Below are 27,034 nucleotides of genomic sequence, written 5' to 3' on the forward strand. Positions count from 1 at the left end.
TTACTTTTGTTATGTTTTGGAACCTAAACTTTTTTTTTTACAAAATCATATCTAACGTTTAGTTTAGGTTTTAATTTGATACTAAAATGACCCAATTTCTTGAGTCAATGTTTGAGCACTAAACTTAGTTAATAATGAATATTTTATTTTGGTTTTGTGATTTGTTAGGATTAACTAGAAGAGTTTTGGATCTTTTTGTAAGTAATTAAGAATGTTGAGAAATTTGTGTGAAGTAATGGGAAGTTGATGGCCTAAAGATTGATTTACCCTTTTCTAGAAAAAAATCTTTTCCACTCGGGAGTATGGCCGGCAGAATAGGGGAGGCATGGGCAAGATTTCTTTGTCCCTATTTCCCCCTATTTTATTCTTTACCTTTCATCTTTTCTTTCAACTTTCCTATACATTTATTTTTACATTGTCTTCATTCTTTCACCCATCTTTACCATAGTAACCGCGAGAGATAAAGAGAGCTTGAAGTGTGAAGTTTTTTTTCCTCACAATTTTGATCTTCCAAGGGTCAAGAAGTAAAAAAAAAGATGGTGGATCTTTTAAAACTAAAGGAGAGGAGAAAGTGTTAAAGAGGTAGGCTAAGAAGTTAGATATGTTCCTCAATCAAGGTGGTCCCTTCTAACTCTTCTGTACTTCTTGAAAATTTATAAATATGATGCCTGTGATGATACTGCATACATGTTATATGTCTTTCGGTGAAAAATGTGTTAGGATGATTAAAATAAAGCCAAATACTCAATTGTAAAATCTGTCTAGAAGATTTGTTTGCATATGCAGCAACTTTGAAAATTTGAAGATATTCCACAAAAATATTTAGGAAATGAATCATATACTATTGTAACCGTGCCTCAGTCTAGTTTCCCCCGAAACAAACTGGTCGATTTAGATCTGCATTCTAAGAGATATTAAATTTTTAATGGTTAAAGGTCAAAAAGTCTGAGTAGCAGAATTTTCATGAAATGATTCTAGCAGTGACTTTGAAAAATCACCGAAATTTCGAGTTATATTCCTATAACCTCATTAAAGTTTTTTTTTTTAAAACAAACGGTTCTTTATTTCGAGTTATATATTAAAAGTTTTAAAATTTTTTGAGTGAGTAAAGGTCAGAAGATAGGGTCAACATATTGTTTCGAAAAACAGCAAGGAAAATGACTTTTAAAATTTACCATAAATTATACGAGTTAAATTAGAAGCTTTAATTTATATGGTTGAAAGATTATCGAATCTAATTTCTTATAAAACAAACGAAATCTGATTTAAAATTATAGATTATTAACTACACATTTTTCTTTAAAGATAGTGTAAACTGTCATATTTGAATGTTTAATATTTTAGTCATGATTTATGATTTTGTAAAGTTTAAATGATCAAAATATGCTCAAGCATAATATACCTTACAAGTTGAAATAAGCATAAGACTTTGAATATCATTGTGTTATACTTGTAATTAGTTGTTTGATGTTTTGTTTGCGTGCAGCCTTCGGGCTCTAATCTAACTAGTGGTCATGTGTGACACTCGTGAAAAATAATTCAGACACATGAGATTTTTTTGATTAAAGACCATAAGTGGCGTGAGACTATTCGGATACCTGATTATTTGAGCACACGTGCAACATAACAAGTTTGACAAATTTAACTAATTTGATAAGTTTGACTAGTTTGATATGCAGACGATTTATTTATGAAATTTTGGCGATTTATTTATGAAATTTGGTTACTTGTGACTTGTTTGTTCGGTACCCATGTCATATTTCTATGTATACATTTGATTTGTATGCTCATATTTGTGAATTGCTTGAAGTATGGTAGATTAGTTGTGTACCACTGAGCTTGTAAAGCCTAACCTTTGAATTATTTCTATTTTCATATTACTAAACTTTTGTTCTTGTTTGAGGAGCATCATCAACAAGGAACTTTTAGCATCATGTGTTTAGAGTACAATACCTTATTTGTAAGTGGGCACTGTATTCATAGGGTCTCATTTGTATTTTGAGGTTACTAAATCGTTTATTATTTTTGGGATATTTGAATATATATATATATATATACTTATTGTAGACATTTGTTTTTGTCCGGGTTTACAAAAACATTATATTATATTATTATTATTAATATTTTTATTTTATTTTTGTAGGCCCCATGATTCAACCCCCAACTATCCAAGCAACGCCACATCACCTTGTAGGCTAGCTTCCGACGTTCCAAACGGCTCCATTCCACCTTCCACGTACTTGGCCAACAAAGCCATGAAAAGAACCAACACCGAATAAAGCGGAGAGCACTTCTTGAGCATGCAGAGCAGTTACTAGAACGTGGGATTCATCCCATACAAATTGCAGAGGAAAAAGGAGAATAAAAGGAGGAGTCCCTTTCTATTTTGAAGGGCTCGATACAACGGAATTTCTGGTGGCTCCAATTTAATCTGGGTTTATTTAAAAAAACACAAATTGGTTTTGGAGGGGAGCAGGCTCTGTAAATTCAGCAATGATGACCCCGTGGAATTCAAATAGTGGTCAACTGCTTCATTGAGGAAGCCATGGATTTTCACCATTTTTCTCACTCATTCCAAGCTCCCAACTCTTTCTTTCCAAACATTTTGGCCCTTTAATTTTCAGATTTATATTTTGTTTTGTCCGAATCTGATCGAGGGCTTCGATATCTCTCACGATCTACGGCATCTCTAACCTTTCGCTTCCTCGTAACTTCACTCAGTTTTATTAGCTAGGTGCAGGAGCTGGCGGGGATGATAGAATGCAGTGTTTGCCACTCAAAAATAGCATCGCCCGGTAGTAAAACCGTTTCGAGGGCTTATGATACGCACCGCAGCTAGGTCTCCTCCAAAACTTGTCTCCTCAACGTTCTTTTGGTCTCTGGTGACTGCATTTTGGTCGGTTTTCAGCCTATATTGGTATATATGTCAAAGGCAAATGGGGGTTTCAAGTTTAGCCCACTTAGCGTTAATCTTCTTACTGAGGTGGCCAAAGTTACTTTCGCTATTATTATGCTCTTGTTCCAGGTTCGGAAGAAGAAAGTTGAGGAGAAATCTCTTCTCTCAATTTCATCATTAGTGCAGGCTGCTCGAAATAATGTGCTTCTTGCAGTTCCAGCTCTACTTTACGCTATTAACAATTACCTAAAGTTCATCATGCAGCTTTATTTCAATCCTGCTACTGTGAAGATGCTTAGCAACCTAAAGGTTTTGGTAATAGTTATCTGGTTAAAGATGATCATGAAATGGCGGTTTTCTATTCTTCAGTGGGAGGCTCTTGCATTGTTGCTTATTGGAATTAGCATAAACCAGTTGCGGTCTTTACTAGAGGGTACTACTTCATTTGATCTTCCGGTTGCAACATGCGCATACATGTACACTCTAATTTTTGTTACTATCCCATCAATGGCATCTGTCTTTAATGAATATGCTTTAAAGAGCAAGTTTGAGACGAGCATTTACCATCAGAACTTGTTTCTTTATGGATATGGTGCAATTTTCAATTTCCTAGCCATTCTTGGAACTGAACTTTTTAAAGGTTTTTTTTCTTTTCTTTTTTTAAATTTTAATTTTTTTATTGTTTTATTTTTCCATTTGATTTATTTAATATTCATTTATTATTTATTAACTAACATCTTTTAGAGGAATTCAAACCAACCAAAGGTAAGCAATTCGAGTTGAATTTTTAAATTTTAATTTTAATTTAAATTTTCGCAATTAAGACAACCAATAAATTAATTGGTACTGAAAGGGAGGTTCAAGGGTGTTAATCCTTCCTTGACCGTAACCGACTCTTGAACCCGACATGTTTCTGGTATAATACAGATCAGGTAAGATGGTGTCCGATCTATCTAATATCATTTTAAAATGATCGGCGATGACTCTAACCCAATTCATTCACGACGAAGCCCAATTCCAGGGTCCAACCGAAAGACGATTTCGACACTTATGATGGAGCTCCACATACTTTTATATAACTACTTTTATTATCATTTTAGTATAACTATTTGATGATATTTTCTCTTAAATGAAATGGTTTTTTATGTTTTAAAATATTTGAAAATTTTGTTGGGTTGCTTTGGTGATCCGAACGTAGTATCTTGGTCTTCGAGTATTTTGTATTTGAGATTGGGGTGTTACAAGTATCACATCATTAAAAAATTAACAAAACTGCTGACGTAGTTTTTTTAATGATGACGTGACATTATCTTATGGTGACGTCAACATCACCATTAAATTTTTAATGACAGTGTATCAAATTGAAACCTAAATTAAACGTCAAGTACAATTTAAAAAAATATTAAAATGAAACAAAAATGATATTTAAGTACTAAACATATAATTTACCATATTATTAATTACTGAACATCAGGTAATACGACTTGCCCATCTACAATATCACAATCACATATTAGTTCACATAACAAAATATCATGCTTCCAATATCTAAAATAGGCATCATAATAAACATGATTGAATCACTTACATGTCAATCTTGTCAAATGGGGTAAACTTATCTAATTAGTCAAACCTGTCAAATTAGTGAAACTTATCAAACTTGTCCAACTTGTCAAATGAATCAAGCTTGTCAAATTGTATATGTGCTCAAATAATTCCGAAGGCTGCGCGGTCAACAAACATTAATATCAAACATAAGATCACAATATAAGAGCAATGTCATACATTGGGTTCAAATCACAACTATTAATAGGCATTTAACTATCATCAACATTGTTTTTAAACCTTATGTACGATATTAGTTTAATTAACTTTAGATATTTTATGCTCAATAATAATTGGGTCAACGTCAAGTCTGACGTACAATTTATTCACAATCAACATAGACCCTAGAAATCCCAATTAGGCAAGCCTAGAGGTATTTTCATAATTTCATATATGTTACCTTTTTTTTTCCTTCATTTTAGCCCATAATAGTACTTTAGTAATTTTCACACTCAATAGTATATCAGACAATTAACAAATTATGAATAGAGTAAAAAATTAATTTTCAGTGTCTTAGCACATTTTCCTCGTGACCATAGCTTTTCTTGTCATTTAATAAGACTAAAGGTATTTTAGTCATTCTCTAAAATTGATGGTATTACGTTGTTTTTGCTAGGGGTGTGCAAAATTACCCAATCCGGTTGACCCGATCAGCCGACCTAGATAAAAAAACGGGGTAATTTTCTTAAAAAAAATACCCGGCTGGGTCGGTTACCCGACCTGACACTTTCCGGTCGAGCCCTGGTCACAAAAATTGATTTTTCTAGGTACCCGATTACCCGAATATCCGGTTAAGTTTTTTTAATATATTAACTAAATATTTAATTTATAAAATTAAAATCCCTAAACCAAATTATTTCTGATTGAAATCCCTAACAGACAATCAGGCTCCATACCTCAAAACGCCCACGCCCAGGCTGCAATATGCACTCCAAGCTCCAATATCCACCGCTCCAGACCTCCAGTCTCCATCGCTCCAGCCAGCTCCAGCTCTAGCCAGGTAACAATCCACTCAACAGTGTTGAGTCAACACCCCTAGTTCTAAGTCTTCCACGCTTGCTGTTACTACTGGCCATGCGCTGGGTATTTCTGGGCATAAATTAAACTATAGTGGTTCATATACATCTATTTATGGAGCATCCACGCATAAAGGTACTCCCTGCATGAGAACAGTTAATGGAAATGGAAGGTGTTGGCACCACTGATCACCGATCGGTCGAGGCTGGTTGGTCCAAGCATTGGTTATCCTAGTGTAACACCCCCAACCCGTACCCAACCCGGATATGAGTCCAAGATGTCACATTGACTTTTTAAAACAATATTCTTAACAAAATAATAAAAACATTTGAACTTATATAACTAAAATACGATAATATACATTAATTAATGCAAGTTTATCAAAATACTCAGAGCATACATAACTTGACCATTTGATTACATGCCAACATTCATTTATATAATAAAATGACCTACTGATTAAGTTGCTTCTGATATGATAGTTGCAGGAGTAATGTTGTCCAGCTGCTTAATCTGTCTCTTATACTTCTTGGATCCTACTTGTGAAACAATCACACGCTAAGTCGTCGACTTAGTGAGGCAATATAATAATAGCAAGTAAATGCAATAAAAATGCCATAATGAGATAAAGTGCAATGAGAATATGTATTTAATCAATGCAATATATATAACCATGTATCTTACACATAAGCATATTAATTTATCATTCATGAATTCACAGTAATAAGTTTATTAGCCCATGATACCATACTGAGAACCTAAGGTATGTGAGTAATGTGAGGTTGTGCACAATGATGTCACCACAGCTCGTATAAATGCACCGAAGTGCCACATAGAATTGCACCAAAGTGCCATATAAGATGTCTCAAAGGACCACATAGATAATTCATTAAGATCATATACATATGTTAAGGATCAAGTATGTGTCTCAAAAGACCTCATACATGTTCCAAAGAATACATATATGTCCCGAAGGACCGCGTAGACCCTCTATTCTTGGCATGCCAACTATACCTATAGTTCTCATTTATATAACATGGGTTTTTCTCAGTTCACATAGTATATCACATAGACATATCATTTATATTTCCTTACCTTCATCACATAGTCCATATAACTTTACATACATATTCGTTTAAAATATATTACGTAATGCACATAGTATGAATTCCCATTATGTTTCATAATATGAGATGAATCTTGCATCAATGTATTGAATCTAGACTTATCACAAGTCTAGAACTGGATACACTACAATAATCATGTTATGCATATGCACTCACCTATATTTCTTTCCTTTTCCCTCGATCGATCCTACTGAGCAATTGTTCCAGAACTTGTTTAGGCTCTGAATCTACATAAATAAAATTTTCAAAATGATTATCAGATGCCTAAACCTTGCAATTAACTCCTAATAGCTTAAACAAATTTAAGGAATTAATATTTCATTTTTCCTTTAGGGGGTATCGATACCCTACTTAAGGTATCGCTACCCTCATGGCATTCTGTATTTTTTCGTTCTAGGGGGTATCGATACCCAACTGGGGAGTATCGGTACCCAACTGGGGGGTATTGGTACCCTTATGATATTCTATAATTCTTCTTATTTGAGAGGGTATCGGTACTGTTGAATGGGTACCGATACCCCTAGCCCAGAAATGCCATTTTAAGCACGAAAATCACTACATTTCAGCTCAACTCTTCATATTTCACCTCCTTTAATATCCCTAACTTGCATACATATACTTACACTCATTCCTACTCAATAATCACTTTCTTAAACTAAAAATCTTATCCTTTATATGACATTCAAGAATCACACTCAATTTCTGACATGTTCTAATTCACATTCTAACACTTCTTATTCCTTAATTCCACTAATGACAAGTCAAATTTAGTCTTGAAATCTAATTAATACATTTCTATCAAGATTTCACTTATTCACCCCCTTACTTTAATCCTTCCTAACTCCATCCTCTTATTGTTTTAGAGCAAATTAAACTTCCCTTAAGCTTAACTATTGTCTAATAGTCATAAATCAACCATAAATCCATCAAGAAATTCACTAACAAGAGATCTTACCTTTAGCTTGGGTCTCATGTATGAAGAAGATGAAGAATGAGAACTCTGAAAACTTGTTTTTAGTTTCCTATACTTCCACGTGGGTTAATATAATACTAACCCAAATAATTATCTTGCTATAAAAATACCATCTTGTCCTTCTAATCCTCATTCTTTATAAATTGATCATACACAATTAAATCAAATAAGTCATTGAACTTTTCAATTATTCTACTTTAATCACCAAATTCTCAAACTTTTCAATTTAGTCACTAACCCAGTATCGAGGATGTTACAAATCTCTTCGCTTAAGAAAATTCATCCTCGAATTTTCATTGCACGAACAGATGGGGGTATTGAAGTCGCATATCTTCTTCACGTTCCCACGTGGCTTCTTCTACCTTATGATTTCTCCATAGCACTTTTACCAACGGAACCGTTTTATTCCTTAACTGTTTAACTTCATAAGCTAATATTCTCACTGGCTCTTCTTCATAAGTCAAATTAGGTTGGACTTCTACCTGTTCTGGTGCAACGATGTAAGAGGGGTCAAGCCTATATCTTCGCAACATGGACACATGGAAGATATTATGGATTTTCTCCATTTCCGGTGGCAAAGATAATTGATATGCAACTGGTCTTATTTTCTTAACAACTTCATATGGCCCGATGAATCTAGGACTTAACTTTCCTTTCCGACCAAATAGTAATACTTTCTTCCATGAAGATACTTTCAGAAACACTTTATCTCCAACTTCAAATTCAATCTCTTTTCTTTTAAGGTCAGAATAGGACTTTTGCCGATCAAATCCACTTTAAGATTATGTTGAATTTCTTGAACTTTCTCTTACACTTCTTGAATCAAATCCAGACCAAGCATGCTTTGATCTTTGAGTTCATACCAGTTTAATGGTGTACGACATTTCCTCCCATATAATGCCTCATAAGGTGTCATCTTAATACTAGACTGATATTTATTGTTGTAAGCGAACTCTGCCAGTGGTAAATATTTCTCCCACGACCCTTTGAATTCAATGACACATGCTCTCAACATATCTTCCGAGATATAAATAGTCATTTCTGATTGTCCGTCCATCTGAGGGTGAAAGGTTGTGCTAAAATTTAAACGAGTCCTCAACGCTCCATTTAATGATTTCCAGAATCTCGAGGTGAATCGAGGGTCTCGATCAGAAACTATAGAAATATGTATTCCATGCAATCTAATAATTTCTCTAATATACATTTCCACATACTTTTCCATAGAGAAATCGGTTATGACGGGAAGAAAATATGCTGACTTGGTCAATCGATCAATAATTACCCATATTGAGTCTCTTTTGTTTGGAGTCAAGGATAACCCCAAAACAAAATCCATCGCTACATTTTCCCATTTCCATTGAGGAATGGAAAACAGTTGCAATAATCCTGACGGAACTTGATGTTCGGCTTTAACCTATTAACATGTTAAGCACTTAGACATAAATTTAGTGATGCTTCGTTTCATCCCTGGCCACCAATATCGATACTTCAAATCTATGTACATCTTGGTTCCACCCGGGTGTACCGTCAAGGGACTGAAATGAGCCTATGTCAATAAATCTTTCGTCAAGTCTTCATTATCGGGGATCACAACTCTTCCTTTATAATACAAATTCCTATCCGATTTAACCTCAAAATCTTTAATCTCTTTATTTTTTACTTGCTCTATTCTTTTTAAACATATTTCATCTTTACTTTGTAATTCTCCAATTCGATCAAACCATGTTGGTTTAAGCTTTAATTCTGCACATAAACCACCGTCTCCAGTCAAAGATAACCTTGCATCCATAGCTCGTAAGGCTGCAGACGTCTTTCTACTCAAAGCATCTGCGACTACGTTAGCAATTCCAGGATGGTAGTCAATTATTACATCATAATCTCTTAAAAACTCAACCCATCTCCTTTGCCTCAAATTAAGTTCTTTTTGAGTCATCAGATACTTCAAGCTCTTTTGGTCCGTATATAAATAACATCGTTCTCCAAACAGATAGTGACACCAAATCTTGAGAGTGAATACCACTGCAGCCATTTATAAATCATGGGTGAGGTAATTCTTTTCATGTGGTTTCAACTGTCTCGATGTATATGCTACTACCTTCCCTTCTTTCATTAATATACACCCCAACCCATTGTGACACGCGTCACTAAATACGAAAAAATTCTTTCCAAATTTTGGTTGAACAAATACATGAGCTTCTGTCAAAATTCCCTTTAAAGCTTCAAAGTTATCTTGACATTCAGGAGTCCAAACAAAGGGTACGTTATTTCTCATTAACTTTGTTAAACGCAACACTATCATTGAAAAATTCTTGACAAATCTTCGATAATAACCGACAAGTCCAAGGAAACTCTGGACTTCCGATACATTCTTTGGAACTTCCCAATCCATAATAGCTTTTATCTTTTGAGGGTCCACCCGAATCCCGTCTGCAGAAATTACATGCCCAATAAAAATCACTTCATTAAGCCAAAACACACATTTGGACAATTTGGCATAAAGCTTCTTATCTTTGAGAATTTGCAAGACTATCCTCAAATATGCACTATGCTCTTCAATGGATTTCGAGTACACCAGTATGTCATCAATAAAGACAACCACAAACTGGTCCAAATAAGGTTGAAAAATCTTGTTCATGAGATCCATGAAAGCAGCAGGTGCATTCATTACTCCAAATGGCATTATGATGTGTAACACCCCTAACTCATATTCGACCCGAATACAAGTCTGAGATGTCACATTGACTTTTCAAACTTTGATTCTTAAAGAAAAATCCCGGGAATTTAAAACTTTCATTAAAACAAAATACTTTAATTTACATAAAAGAGACCACTTAATACAAAATCGATCAGAGCATTCGTAATTAACCAATTATTACATACCAACACTTTATACAACAACAAAATACCTACTTTGTCAATTACTTCTGATCTGATTTCTTAGTAATGTTGCTGTCTGTGCCACTGCTATTCTGAATCTTCTTATTTCTTGGTAGCTACGTGTAAATCACTTACACGCTATGTCATAGACTTAGTGAGGCAATAAATGAATATGCAACAATATCTTCATGAATATGCATTCTTACAATTTCCTTCATGACATTTCAATATGCATGTATTTATTACACAATAACATATATAATCATATCATGCATGTACAAAACTTACCTTCTTGTACCACTTTCACTTTACTTTGTATTTCAATTGCCCATGTATATTATTGAGAATAGAGGTATGTGAGTGCATTGAGGTTGTGCACTAATGCTGTCACCACAACTCGTATCAATTCCCTCATGGGGCACCAAACCTTATTTCAGTATTCGTCCCGAATGACTGTCATATATGTCCCTTAGGACCACTACATCTCGAAGGACAATGTCCCGAAGGACTACGTCCCGAAGGACTATTATACCCTCGACTCTTGGCATGCCAATTACACCTATAGCTCTCATATCATATACTATGTGCATTATTCTTATATTTTATATGTTTATGTACTCATGTCATTTCTCTTGTGATCATGTAGCTCATGTCATGTTCTCATATCACATATCATATCACATAGGTATTTGAATCTATTCATATATATATATATCATTTATCCAATCACATGAACATATATATATGCCTTATGCATGTATTACAATAATTATCATGTATGCATGTTCACAACTATTGTACTATGAAAATCAATATAGGAATTAGACTTATCACAAGTCTTATTCCATTATACTATACATATAGTATGCACTCACCTTAGCTTTGATTTGATTCGATTATAATCCTTTTATCATTCCGGAATAAGCTTACTTTTAGTAACTACATAATCACACATGGATCTATATCAGTATTATAGCTAATATACTCTAATGGTTCACTCTTTAGATTAAGATAAATGCCATTTCCTCTTTTAATGAAGGTATGCATCGATGAACTATTTGTGCATCGGTGCATAAAATGCATTCGATGTTTTATTATTAATGGGATGCATCGATGCATGCCTTATGCATCGATGTACTAATTGTATTCGATGTTTTTATTTTAAAAGAGTGCATCGATGCACTACCTATGCATCGATACACCTTCAAACACTTTCTGGGTTTTAACCATGATGCATCGATGCACTATAAATATGCATCGATGCACTTTGCCCAGAATCCTCTTTTTGAACTTGAAAATTCATTCATTTTGGATTAAATCCTTCATGTTTAATCCTCTTTTTCATTCTTAACTATAGTACACATCCTTAAACCAATTTATACTCATTTATTTCATCTTAAACCTCCAAATTCTATCATTCATATGTAATTTAAGAATTACATCTATAATCCAACATGTTTGAATTCCACTTTTAACACTTCGTATATCTTAACTAGATTGATGACAAGTCAAATTTAACTTTCAATTCTAGTTATGAACTCTATTCCAAGATTTCATTTAAGAACTTCAAATCTTAAATCTCTCCTAACTCCATCATCATTTGATGTTAAGATAACTTAAGCTTTCCTTAAGCTTAGTTATCATCTAATAATCAAAACCCAATATTAAATTTAACAAGAAACTCAATAATCAGAAATCTTACCTTTGCTTTGGTTCACACGCACAAGGAAGAAAGAAGAAGAAGAAACTCTGGAAGTGTTGGGTGTTTTCTTCCCCTTCCACCCACGTGTATCCTTATATATACATACTTATCCCTTCTTTAATTATTTTTCCTTGCAATTACTCTATTGTCATTTCATTCCTTCTTCCTTTCAATTCCATCCTACACAATAATTTACATGTAAATCTTTATACTATTCATTCATTTTATTCTAACCACCAAATTCTGAGACTTTACAATTTAGTCACTAACTCGGTATTGAGGATGTTACAACTCTCCCCCTTAAGAAAATTCGTCCTCGAATTTTCATTATGCAAAGAGGTAGGGGTACTTAATCTCATGTCCTCTTCACGTTCCCATGTTGCTTCATCTACTTTGTGATTCCTCCACAAGACCTTAACCAATGAATAGTCTTGTTCCTTAGTTGCTTGACTTCATGAGCTAATATTTGAACAGGTTCTTCCTCATAAGTTAAATCTGGTCAAACTTCAATTTCTTCAGGAGTCATAATGTGGGATGAATCAGATCGATATTTCCTAAGCATTGAGACATGAAAGACATTGTGTATCTTTTCCATTTCAGGTGGCAAAATTAGCTGATATGCTACTGGTCCTACTCTCTTAGTAATCTCGTAAGGTCCAATGAATCGAGGACTCAACTTTCCTTTCCATCCAAACCTCAATACTTTCTTCCACGGAGACACTTTCAAGAACACTTTATCTCCGACTTGAAATTCAATCTATTTCCTTTTTAAATCAGCAAATGATTTCTGTCTATCAGCTGCAGCTTTCAGATTATTCTGAATTACTTGAACTTTTTCTTCCGTATTCTAAATCAAATCAGGACCAATAACTTCTCGATCCTTAAATTCATACCAGTTCAAGGGCGTACGACATCTTCTTCCGTATAGAGCTTCATAGGGAGCCATTTTGATGCTTGACTGATAACTATTGTTGTACGCAAATTCAGCAAGTGGTAAATACCTTTCCCACGATCTTTGAATTCAATGACACAAGCTCTTAGCATATCCTCCAGAATTTGAATAGTTTGCTCGGATTGACCATCGGATTGAGGATAAACGCTGTACTGAATTTCAATCGAGTTCCAGTGCTCCATGTAATGACTTCCAAAACCGTGAAATAGGTACACCATGCAAACGTATAATCTCTCTAATATACAGTTCCGTATACTTATCCATGGAGATATCAGTTCGTACCAGAATAAAATGGACTGACTTAGTCAATCTATCTACGATCACCCAGATTGAATCTCTTTTGTTAGAGTTAAAGGCAACCCCGTCACAAAATCCATCGTTATGTTTTCTCATTTCCATTGAGGAATTGAAATTGGTTGTAACAATCCTGACAGAACCTGATGCTCATCTTTGACTTGTTGACAAGTCAAACACTTTGATACAAATTTCGTAATGTCTTTCTTCATTCCCGGCCACCAATATCGACTCTTGAGATCCATATACATTTTGTTCCCTCCCGGATGCATTGTCAATGGACTACATTGAGCTTCCTTTAACAAATCATTCTTTAATTCATCATCATCCGGAATTACTAATCTTTCTCGATAATACAAATTCTCATCAGACTTAATCTCATAATCTGTACCCTCTCATTCCTTATCTGTTGTATATTCTTTAAACACTTTCCATCTTTAGCTTGTAATTCTTTAATTCGATCTAGCCATGCTGGCTTTACAGTCAATTCTGCACAAATTGCACCATCTTTCTTAACGATAATATAACATCAAGAGTTCACAAAGCTGCAAACGTCTTTCTACTCAAGGCATCAGCTACCACATTTGCCTTTCCAGGATGGAAATCAATCAAACATCATAATCCTTGAGAAATTCCACCCATCTTCTTTGTCTTAAATTCAACTCTTTCTGAGTCATCAAGTATTTTAAGTTCTTATGATCCGTATACAAGTAGCACTTTTTACCATACAAATAGTGACACCAGATCTTTAAAGCAAACACTACTTCCGCCATCTCTAGGTCGTGTGTTGGATAATTCTTCTCGTGCGGTTTTAGTTGTCTCGAAGCATAGGTCACCACATTGCCTTCTTGCATTAATACGCATCCCAAACCACTATGAGACGCATCACTATACTCTATAAAGTTCTTACCAGTGGAGCTTCTATAAGAATCTTCTTAACTTTTCAAAACTCTCTTGACATTCTTGAGTCCAAACAAATTTTACTTCCTTTTTCAACAGTTTAGTTAGGGGTAATGCTATGATCGAAAAGTTTTTAACGAACCTTCGATAATAACCAGCTAACCCCAGAAAACTTCTAACTTCTGATACATTCTTTGGAACTTCCAACTCCAAAATAGCTTTAATCTTTTGGGGATCCACTCGAACTCCTTCTGCAGAAATTACATGTCCAAGGAATGTCACTTCATTCAACCAAAATTCACATTTAGAAAATTTAGCATAAAGTTTCTTGTCTCGTAAAATCTGTAAAATAATCTGTAAGTGTGAACTATGCTCTTCTTTTGACTTTGAATATATTAAAATATCATCAATAAACACCACAACAAACTGATCCAAATAAGGTTGGAATATCCGGTTCATTAGATCTATAAAAGCAGCTGGTGCATTCGTAACTCCAAACGGCATCACGATAAACTCATAGTGACCATATCTTGTTCTAAACGCCGTTTTTAAATTGTCTTTCTCTTGAATCTTTAATTGATGATAACCCGAATGTAGATCAACTTTTGAGAACACTGAAGCTTCCTTTAATTGATCAAATAAATCGTCAATTCGGGGAAGTGGATACTTGTTCTTGATGGTCACTTTATTGAGCTATCTGTAATCGATACAAAACGCATTGATCCATCTTTCTTTTTAACAAATAGAACAGGAGCTCCCCAAGGTGATACACTTGGTCTAATAAACCCTTTGTCTAGTAACTCCTGTAATTGAATCTTTAATTCTTGCAACTCTTTTGGAGCCATCCTGTATGGTGCCATTGCAATGGGCGCTGTTCCCGGTATTATCTCAATCTGGAATTCTACCTCTCTGTCCGGAGGTAAACCTGGCAACTCTACAGGAAATACGTCGTGAAATTCTCTAATTATAGGAATTCCTTCAATCCCTCTCCTTGGTTCTAACATCCAGCACATTAGCAATGAACCCTTGACATCCTTGTAGCAATAACTTCTTCGCCGACATTACTGAAATTACATTTGTCAATGGATTCCATCCTTCACTAAATACCACCACATCTACCCCTTCTGGACTTCTCAGCGTTACTCTTTTCAATCTACAATCGACATTAGCGTAATAACGATATAACCAATCCATTCCCAGTATCACTTCAAATTCGTCAAAAGGTAATTTCATCAAATTAACAGGAAATTCAATTCCCTGAATTTGTATGGGACACCCTCGGCTCACCAAATTTATCCGAGCACTGTGCCCTAATGGGTTCGTCACTATACCTCATTGCTAGTAGTTTCTAACGGAATGTTCAATTCTTTCACTAACTTACTAGTAATGTATGAATATGTAGACCCCATATCAATCAATACAATTACACCTTTGTCAAACAATAGAAAGGTACCTGTTATAATATCTGGGTCATCACAATCCTCATTGGTCTTGAGGTTGTACACTCGAGTAGTGGAGTGTATCTCCTGTTGAGCAGAGGATTCCGATTGGCTTCTTCCTCTCCTCTACCTCTTCCTCTCTGGCCTGCAGAAATAGATATCTCTGGCTGTGTAGATTCACTGGTTAACATTGGACAATCCCGAACAAAATGCTCAACGTCCCCACATCTAAAGCAGGCTCTAGAAATTATCTGGCATATCCCTGAATGATTCTTTCCATAATATGAGCATTATCTGGCTTGACTCTGATTAGATCTCCCAGCTCCAGATCCCACTGACTGAGTTTGTCTACCTCTTATCTGATTTGATCCTCTAGCGAAGGATGCCACTGACTCTGATCTAACTTGGGATCGAAAACCAGTATCTCCGCCCCTTTTTGATGGTGCGAAACTCGAAGAAGCACCAGTTCTTTTGACTGTCTGAGCTCTCGAATTTTCAAAACTCTCGTTCTGAGCTCTTTCCAGAGCCTTGGCACGGTTGACTACCTCTTGAAACGAGGATAAACTCAAGATAATTAACATTTCCTTCAACCGAGGACGTAACCCCTCTACAAACCACTCACAAGTATCCTTCTCCGTAGGAACTAGCTCGGCAGCAAAGCGGCTCAACTTATTGAATTCACACTCGTACTCATATACAGTGAGATTTCTTGCTTCAAATTCATGAACTCTTGCTTCATTTGACGAACAAATTGATCTCCGATGTACTTATGTTTAAATTCTTCTAAAAACAATGACCAAGTTACTTGGGCGTTAGACATCCTCAATGTAACATTGGTTCACCAGATCCTTGCTTTCCTCTCAACAAGGAAATTACTCCATCCAGCTTCTTAGCATCGAAACAATGAAGTCCCGTAAGCATGACCTTCACGTCATTAAGCCAAAGGTCCGCAGTAACAGGACCTTCATCGGCTTCCCCTCTAAACTCTGGAGCTCCTAATCCCTTCAACTCTTTCGTAACGTTCATTTTTGGAGTTGAAGTAACAGGAGGTTGGAAACGCGTCAATACCGCGTCTAACGTTCTAAAGAATACATCTTGATCATTTACAGGCATTCTAGAGGATGTATGTTCTTCACTTTGCCTGGCCAGGGCAGGTGAATTACTACTTTCAGCGGGTCTATCATCTCCCGCTTCATTCCTAGAACTACCTCGTCCGGACATCTATAAAAATACAACCATATAGTTCTATTAGCAAAACAATACTTACTATTCCATCAGATCAGAAGTTTCCCCTATTTTGTTGGTATATATACATTATCAGACACTCTAGACTCTGGTTTATGCCAAGAATCGACTAAGCCGTATCTCTGATACTATTAAATATAACAACACTAACTCATATTCGACCCAAATACAAGTCCGAGATGTCACATTGACTTTTCAAACTTTGATTCTTAAAGAAAAATCCCATGAATTTAAAACTTTCATTAAAACAAAATACTTTAATTTACATAAAAGAGACCACTTAATACAAAATTGATCAGAGTATTCGTAAGTAACCAATTATTACATATCAACACTTTATACACAAAAAAAATGCCTACTTTTTCAATTACTTCTGATCTGATTTCTTAGTAATGTTGTTGTCCGTGCCACTGCTATTCTGAATCTTCTTATTTCTTGGTACCTACGTGTAAATCACTTACACGCTAAGTCATAGACTTAGTGAGGCAATAAATGAATATGCAACAATATCTTCATGAATATGCATTCTTACTATTTCCTTCATGACATTTCAATATGCATGTATCTATTACACAATAACATATATAATAATATCATGCATGTATAAAACTTACCTTCTTGTACCACTTTCACTTTACTTTGTATTTCAATTGCCCATGTATATTATTGAGAATAGAGGTATGTGAGTGCATTGAGGTTGTGCACTAATGCTGTCACCACAGCTCGTATCAATTCCCTCATGGGGCACCGAACCTTAGTTCAGTATTCGTCCCGAAGGACTGTCATATATGTCCCGTAGGACCACTACATCCCGAAGGACTACGTCCCGAAAGACTATTATACCCTCGACTCTTGGCATGCCAATTACACCTATAGCTCTCATATCATATACTATGGGCATTATTCTTATATTTTATATGTTCAAGTACTCATGTCATTTCTCTTGTGATCATGTAGCTCATGTCATTTCTCTTGTGATCATGTAGCTCATGTCATGTTCTCATATCACATATCATATCACATAGGTATTTGAATCTATTTATATATATACATCATTTATCCAATCACATGAACATATATATATGCCTTATGCATGTATTACAATAATTATCATGTATGCATGTTCACAACTATTATACTATGAAAATCAATATAGAAATTAGACTTATCACAAGTCTTATTCCATTATACTATACATATAGTATGCACTCACCTTAGCTTTGATTTGATTCGATTATAATCCTTTTATCATTCCGGGAATAAGCTTACTTTTAGTATCTACATAATCACACATGGATCTATATCAGTATTATAGCTAATATACTCTAATGGTTCACTCTTTAGATTAAGATAAATGCCAATTTCCTCTTTTAATGAAGGTATGCATCGATGTACTACTTATGCATCGGTGCATAAATGCATTCGATGTTTTATTATTAATGGGATGCATAGATGCATGCCTTATGCATCGATGCACTAATTGCATTCGATGTTTTTATTTTAAAAGAGTGCATCGATGCACTACCTGTGCATCGATACACCTTCAAACACTTTCTGGGTTTTAACCTTGATGCATCGATGCACTATGAATATGCATCGATGCACTCTGCCCAAAATCCTCTTTTTGAACCCGAAAATTCATTCATTTTGGATTAAATCTTTCATGTTTAATCCTCTTTTTCATTCTTAACTATAGTAGACATCCTTAAACCAATTTATACTCATTTATTTCATCTTAAACCTCCAAATTCTATCTTTCATATGTAATTTAAGAATTACATCAATAATTCAACATGTTTGAATTCCACTTTTAACACTTCATATATCTTAACTAGATTGATGACAAGTCAAATTTAACTTTCAATTCTAGTTATGAACTTTATTCCAAGATTTCATTTAAGAACTTCAAATCTTAAATCTCTCCTAACTCCATCATCCTTTGATATTAAGATAATTTAAGCTTAGTTATCATCTAATAATCAAAACCCAATATTAAATTTAACAAAAAACTCAATAATCAGAAATCTTACCTTTTCTTTGGTTCACACGCACAAGGAAGAAAGAAGAAGAAGAGAACTCTGGAAGTCTTGGGTGTTTTCTCCCCTTCCACCAACGTGTATCCTTATATATACATACTTATCCATTCTTTAATTATTTTTCCTTGCAATTACTCTATTGTCCTTTCATTCCTTCTTCCTTTCAATTCCATCCTACACAATAATTTACATGTAAATCTTTATACTATTCATTCATTTTATTCTAACCACCAAATTCTGAGACTTTACAATTTAGTCACTAACCTGATATTGAGGATGTTACACGATGAATTCATAATGGCAATATCTCATTCTAAAAGCAGTCTTTGGAATGTTCTTCTCCTGAATCTTCAATTGGTGATAACCGGAACGTAGGTCAATCTTCGAGAATACTGAAGCTCCTTTTTACTGATCAAACAAATCGTCAATGCGCGGGAGGGGATATTTATTCTTGATGGTTACTTTATTAAGCTGCCGATAATCAATGCAGAGACACATTGTCTCATCATTCTTCTTAACAAATAACACCGGAGCTCCCCAAGGTGACACACTTGGTTGAATAAATCCTTTCTCTATTAACTCTTGTAACTGATTCTTTAACTCTTGCAGTTCTTTCGGAGCCATCCGGTAAGGTGACATTGCAATCGAAATTGTTCCTGGCATTACTTCGATTTAAAATTCTACCTCTCTATCTGGATGTAATCCTGACAACTTAGCCGAGAAAACATCAGGGATATCTCGAACTATTGGAATCTTATCTAACCCTTTATCCTTAGCTCTTGTATCTATCACATTTGCAAGAAAAGCTTGACATCCTTGTAGCAACAACTTCTTGGCAGACATCACTGATATTACATTTGCTAAAGGATTTAACCTTTCACTGATCACATTCACTTCTATTCCTTCTAGACTCTTCAAGGTTACCTTTTTCAATCTACAATCGACATTCCCATAATAATGAAACAACCCAGAATTACTTCAAACTCGTCAAATGATAGTTCCATCAGATTAGCAGGGAATTCAATTCCCTGAATCTTTATGGGACACCCCTTACAGACCTTGTTCACCTGAGCATTATGTCCTAAAGGATTAGTTACTATCACCTCATTACTCGTAGCTTCTAATGAAATCCTCAATTTCTTTACTAATTTACTTGTAATGTATGAATAATTAAAACCCAGATCAATCAGTACCAATACTAATTTATCATACAACTGAAAAGTACTGGGTATAATATCAGGATCATCACGCTCTTCACTTGTCCTTAAATTGTATACCCGTACGGTTGACCGAACTTCAAGTTGGACAGAGGATTCAGTTGGTTCCTTCCTCTGCCTCTTCCTTATCATCTCTGCGAGACAGAACCCACTCTCTCAGATGGTGTTGACTCACCAACCATTAACGGGCAATCCCGGATAAAATGTCTGGTATCTCTGCATTGAAAACAAGTCCCAAAAGCCATCCGACATGCCTTAAAATGGTTCTTTTTACAATGCTGACACTGTCTCGCTTGGCCCTGATTGGATCTCTCAGCACCAGATCCCACCGACTGTGTCTGTATATGTCTTGCATGACTTGCCCCTCTAGCAGAGGATGCAACTGATTCTGATCTAACTTGTGGTCGAAATCTTGAATCTCTTCCTCTTTTTGGTGGTGTTGAGTTGGAATGAGCACTCGTTCTCTTTGATGTCTGAACTCTTAAGTCCCCAAATCTCTCATTTTGAGCTCTTTCAAGAGCTTTTGCACGATTGATCACCTCTTGAACAAGGACAAGTTTAATACTATCAGCATTTCCTTAAGCCTAGAGCGTAAGCCCTCCACAAACCATTCACAAGCATCTTTTTCAGTAGGCACAAGCTCAGCTGCAAACTGACTCACCTTGTTAAACTAGCATTCATACTCATATACAGAGCGGTTCATCTGTTTCAAATTCATAAACTCCTGCTTCATTTGCCGAATAAACTGGTCTCCAATATACTTGTTTTTAAATTCTTCTAAAAACAAAGACCAAGTTAACTGGTCACTTGACATCCTCATGGTGACGTTCGTCCACCATATCCTTGCTTGACCCCTTAGTAAAGAGACATATCCATCTAACGTCTCCACTTCAGAGCAGTGGAGACTATCTAACATGATCTTCAAATCATTTAACCAAAGATCCTCCACAACCAGATCTTCCTCGGATTCTCCCTTAAACTCGGAAGCTCCCAAACTTTTCAACTCTTTTGCTATATTCATTCTTTGAGTTGGTGGGGCAGGAGGTTGAAGACGCGTCAAAATAGCGTCCAAAGTCCTGAAGAAAATGTCTTGGTAGGCACTCCTAGAGACGATTGTCCTTCACCTTGCCTGGCCAGGGTAGGTGAATTTCTGCTCTCAGTAGGCCTATCATCTCCCGCTTCACCTCGGGAGCTACTATGTTCGGACATCTAATAAGAATAAACACATTGTTCTACTAGCAAAACAACATACTCATACTATACCAGATCAGAAGTTCTCATTATATGTTGGCATGTATTCAATTTAAAGACTCTATAGACTCTGGTTTATGCCTAGAATTGGCTAAACCATAGCTCTGATACCATTAAATGTAACACTCTCAACCCGTACCCAACCCGGATACGAGTCCAAGATGTCACATTAACTTTTTAAAACAACATTCTTAACAAAATAATAAAAATATTTGGACTTATATAACTAAAATACGATAATAAACATTAGTTAATACAAATTTATCAAAATACTCAGAGCATACATAACTTGACCATTTGATTACATGCCAACATTCATTTATATAACAAAATGACCTACTGATTAAGTTGCTTCTGATATGATAGTTGCAGGAGTAATGTTGTCCAGTTGCTTAATCTGTCTCTTATACTTCTTGGATCCTACGTGTGAAACACTCACACGCTAAGTCGTCGACTTAGTGAGGCAATATAATAATAGCAAGTAAATGTAATGAAAACGCCATAATGAGATAAAGTGCAATGAGAATATGTATTTAATCAATGCAATATCCATAACCATGTATCTTACACATAAGCATATTAATTTAACATTCATGAATTCACAGTAATAAGTTTATTGGCCCATGATACCATACTGAGAACATAAGATATGTGAGTAATGTGAGGTTGTGCACTATGTTGTCACCACAGCTCGTATAAATGCACCGAAGTGCCACGTAGAATTACATCGAAATGTTGCGTAGAATTGCACCAAAGTGCCATATAAGATGTCCCAAAGGACCACGTAGAAAATTCCTTAAGAATCATATACATATGTTAAGGATCAAGTATGTGTCTCAAAAGACCTCACACATGTTCCAAAGAATACATATATGTCTCAAAGGACCGCGTAGACCCTCTACTCTTGGCATGCCAACTATACCTATAGTTTTTATTTACATAACATGGGCTTTTCTCAGTTCACATAGTATATCACATATACATATCATTTATATTTCCTTACCTTCATCACATAATCCAAATAACTTTGCATGCATATTCATTTAAAACATATTACACAATGCACATAGTATAAATTCCCATTATGTTTCATAATATAAGATGAATCATGCATCAATATATTAAATCTAGACTTATCACAAGTCTATAACTGGATACACTGCAATAATCATGTTATGCATATGCACTCACTTATATTTCTTTGTTTTTCCCTTGATTGATCTAAATCTGCATAAATATAATTTTGAAAATGATTATCAGATGCCTAGACCTTGCAATTAACTTGATAACTTCCTAAAAAGGCTACTTTTAAGGCCTTTTTCACTTAAGTTATTGTTTGTTTAAAAGCTCATTTTAGGCATTTTAGGATCATATAGTTGCATTTGTGGTGGTAGTGTTATTTTATTTCTTAATGGTGCTGCTTGAGGGAAAGGTGCAGTTTGTTTGTGGTGTGCAGGGAATAGCAAGAAAAAGGATTCTTTGGGAAGCAATGTCGCGGCATCACACGTTGCTAAAGCAGAATGAAATGCCTCGGCATTTCTGGCGCAGAAAAAGACAAAAAAGATATTTCTGCATAAGGACAGCTGTCTCTGTACGTGAAGGTCTGATGTAACCGCCTGCCAGAGCCGCCAGAGGACCACTGCCACTTGGAGGATAAGATTCACGTTCAACATGTGATTCTAGGGGTATGAGGGGTATTTTGCACCCAACAATGTCATCATTACCCCTAGATATTTTTTTATTATATATGACACCTCATGGGAGAGAGGAAGAGAGGATTCACACACACGCATACTGTAGCAAAAATCAGATTTTTATTTTCTTTTTCCTTTCTTCTTCCTTGGGATATTCCTTTATTTTTATTTTCTCAACTTCCCTTTTTACTGTTATTTTATATTTATTTGTAGGTTGTTGGAACAAATATTTTCATGACTTTGTGTTTGGATATTTTGAACCCCACCTTGAACTAACTTATTTGGTGGTGGTTGATTTAATGGTTGTTTGAACTTTATTTTTAATGGTGTATTTAAGTTTATTTTGGTTCTTTATTTGCTTTGCTTATGAATGTTTCACCATCTAGGCTTGTAAGAGGCATGGAAATGTCCATTTCTTAGATGAAGGTTAGGTATTCGGAAGAATCCTAAACTAAAAATACTTGTAAGCATTCGGAAGAAACGCAAGATAAGATCCTCATAAACAATGGGTTATAGTATTTTCAAGGGGCTTTGAACCGGCCTAGGAATATTATAACTTAATCCCTTAGATCTCGGAAGAGACTAGGATAGGATTTCAACTACTAAAAAATGTGTCTTTATCAATAGGGTAGGCTGGCCAACATCGTTGAGTGAGAGCAGTTGCCTTGGCATCCTATTTTGTTAGGTTCTTTTGAACACTTTAGGAAAGCTCTGTCGAGTAAGTAAAGACCAGGTAGCTTAAATATACTTGAGAAATAAGTTTAGCAACCTTAGATCAATCCCTACCATTCATTCTCTTGGAAGCTTGTCACGTGAGGATTATTTTCTTTACATTCTATTCTCTTTTTATTTATTGTTTTTACCATTTTTCATTGCCTTGACATTTCACCATACTCAACATTAAACATCCATCATTTCCATTGCATTTCCATTTGCTACACCATCAGACAATCACTCCATATCCACCAGCATACACATTTACATTGTTGTGACATTGTATATATCAAGACTAACTATACTTAGATAGAATAGTGCATTGCTTTGGTTAGACTTTTGTAATTTCACCCAATCCCTGTGGAGACGATACTCACTCATCATTATATTACTTGAGCGATTGTGTATATTTGCACATTATTTGCGTATAATTTATAGTACTCACAACACGCGAACAAGTTTTTGGCGCCGTTGCCGGGGATTGGCAGCCTGAAGTTATTTAGTTTTGCCAGAGCATATTATTTTGTTTTGAATTTTTATTTGTGTATAGTTTACTTGATATTTTTGTTTTATTTTCAGGTTTATCTAGTGTATGCCTAGAAGAAATTCTGAAGAGCCTTTGGAACCAATAGAACATGAGATTGAAAGACTCTTTAGAAGAAGAAGACGTACTCAAAGAAATATGTATCAAATTGGAAACCAAGGCATTGGTCAGGATGACGAAAATCATAATGCCGCGGCATTAGACAATGTTGCTCATGTTGTTAGGCCGCACGTTATTCGCGATCACTTAAATCTGATGCTGGATGATTTGAATCCTGGGATTGTGGCACCTGAAATTCAAGCTGCACATTTCGAGCTGAAACCAGTCATGTTCAACATGTTGAATTATATTGGGCAGTTTGGGGGTATGCCAACTGAAGATACCAGCCAGCACATCGTAATTTTCTGGAAGTTTGTGATTCTTTTCGCCAAGAAGGAGTGCATGAGGATTTTCTGAAATTAAAGCTTTTTCCGTATTCATTGCGTGACCGAGCAAGGGCTTGGTTGAGTGGTGTACCAGCCGGTTCTATGGAATCATGGGCCAATCTTTGCAAGAGTTTCTTATTGAGGTACAACCCACCAAACATGAATACGAAGCTAAGGAATGAAATATCATCTTTTTGCCAGGGCGACGACGAATCCATGTGTGAGTGTTGGGATCGTTACAAGAGTTTGCTTCGAAAGTGTTCAAATCATGGTTTTCATGATTGGACTCAAGTAGTCATGTTCTATAATGGAGTCAATGCACCCACGAGGATGTTACTAGATGCCTCGACAAATGGGACATTACTGGATAAATCACTTACTGAGGCGTTTGCTATCTTGGACAGAATTGCTAATAATGATTATCAATTTCCTTTCTCAAGGCTTAGGAGTGGAAGGAGAACACCTGAAGCATTTGAGTTAGATACCAAGGATTCGGTGTCCGCTCAACTCTCAGCCATCACTAATATGTTGAAGAACTTATAACGTTCCACTGATGTGAAGGAAGTGAAAGCAACTAGCGAATGTCCAACCAACCACGAGTCCATCAACTTTGTAGGTAATTACAATCGAGGCAACAACAATCCTTATTCTAACACTTATAATGTTGGATGGCGTTAGCATCCCAATTTTTCATGGGGAAATCAAGGAGCCCACAATGTTAATCAACATACTCGGCAACAGAATCACAATGAGCCTCAAGGTTACCAAAATGCTATGCCATGGCATAATGCCAACAAAGGAGCTTCATCTTCAGCAAGCACATTGGAAGCTACAATTTAAGAGTTCATATCCACTACGAAGACAATACTGCAAGACCATTCTACTTCAATTAAGAATCAAGGAGCTTTACTTCATAGTCAAGGCGCCTTACTTCAAAGCCATAGATCGTCTCTGAGAGCTTTGGAAGGTCAAGTTGGTCAGATTGCTACGGCATTGCAAGAGCGTCAGCAAGGACGTTTTCCAAGTGATACTGAAGTCATTAGAGCACCTAGAAAAGAGCACTGCAATGTGTTAACTCTTAGGAGTGGAACACAAATCAATCGACAAGTCAAGGATAGTGGGCCACAACATGATGATTCTAATCCCACTACTGAAGTTGAAATACATGATGATAGAGTTACTGAGAAGGACAAGGAGGAGAATTCTGCTAAGATACCAGATTCTGATGCCAAGGCAAAAGCAAATTCTATTCCTGCAGCTAAGGAAGCTAGTCCTCCCCCACCCTTCCCACAAAGATTGAAGAAGCATAATGATGAAGTTCAGTTCAAGAAGTTCGTGGACATTCTTGATCAGCTCCATATCAATATACCTCTCTTGGAAGCTGTTGAACAGATGCCGATGTATGCTAAATTTCTGAAGGAAATCTGTACCAAGAAGAGGAAAGTAGAGACTGTTGCCACGGCAACAAAATTTTGTTCTTCATTGAGTAAGTTGCCACCAAAGAGAAATGATCCGGGCATCTTCATTATTCCTTGTTCAATTGGAGCTAATTTCATTGGAAAGGCACTGTGTGATCTTGGTTCAAGTGTCAACTTAATACCGAAATTGATATTATTGAAGCTTGGCATAGGAGATGAAAGACCCACCTCAGTTATTTTACAACTTGCCGACAGATCCCATGTGAAACCTGAAGGGAGAGTCGAGCATGTCATAGTAAGGGTGGATAAGTTTGTGTTTCCAGTCGATTTTTTAATTCTGGACTGCGAAGTTGATGCCAAGGCACCAATCATTCTGGGAAGACCTTTCCTAGCCACTAGATGTATCTTGATAGACTGTGAAAAAGGTGAACTCACCATGAGAGTGGCTGATCAGTGTGTAATTGTCAATGTTTTTCGAACGCTCAAATATGTTGATGACACTGAAGAATGCCAAGGCATTTCTGAATTGAACTCAGTGATTGAAGAAGAGACTGAACATTTTTTCCAGAACAATTTCATTCAGCTAGCAGAAAATGAATATTGGGTGGATGATGAAAGCTTAGTGGAGTCCGACAACTTTCCAATTTTTGAGGAAGAATCTAGCTTACTACAAGTTAGATCAGGTATGAATTTTGAACCTCTAAATTT

The 27,034-nt window shown here is 35.7% G+C and overlaps 1 protein-coding gene and 1 non-coding gene across 2 annotated transcripts; one reads left to right on the forward strand and one right to left on the reverse strand.

Moving 5' to 3' along the window:
- Positions 1–2,610: 2,610 nt before the first annotated feature.
- On the forward strand, positions 2,611–21,493 carry LOC120200752 (CMP-sialic acid transporter 3-like). Its single transcript, XM_039201510.1, has 3 exons — positions 2,611–3,536; positions 5,381–5,501; positions 21,322–21,493. Exons 1-3 carry the CDS (start codon positions 2,924–2,926, stop codon positions 21,491–21,493), a joined length of 906 nt encoding a protein of 301 aa, XP_039057441.1. The 5' UTR covers positions 2,611–2,923.
- Positions 21,494–25,076: 3,583 nt separating this feature from the next.
- LOC120200853 lies at positions 25,077–25,183 on the reverse strand. The gene has a single exon (XR_005523607.1). It is a non-coding gene; the product is annotated as a small nucleolar RNA R71 (small nucleolar RNA).
- Positions 25,184–27,034: the final 1,851 nt, after the last annotated feature.

This window comes from Hibiscus syriacus, unplaced genomic scaffold (genome assembly GCF_006381635.1).
Source record: "Hibiscus syriacus cultivar Baekdansim isolate YM2019G1 unplaced genomic scaffold, ASM638163v2 tig00006570_pilon, whole genome shotgun sequence".
Classification (NCBI taxonomy): domain Eukaryota; kingdom Viridiplantae; phylum Streptophyta; class Magnoliopsida; order Malvales; family Malvaceae; genus Hibiscus; species Hibiscus syriacus.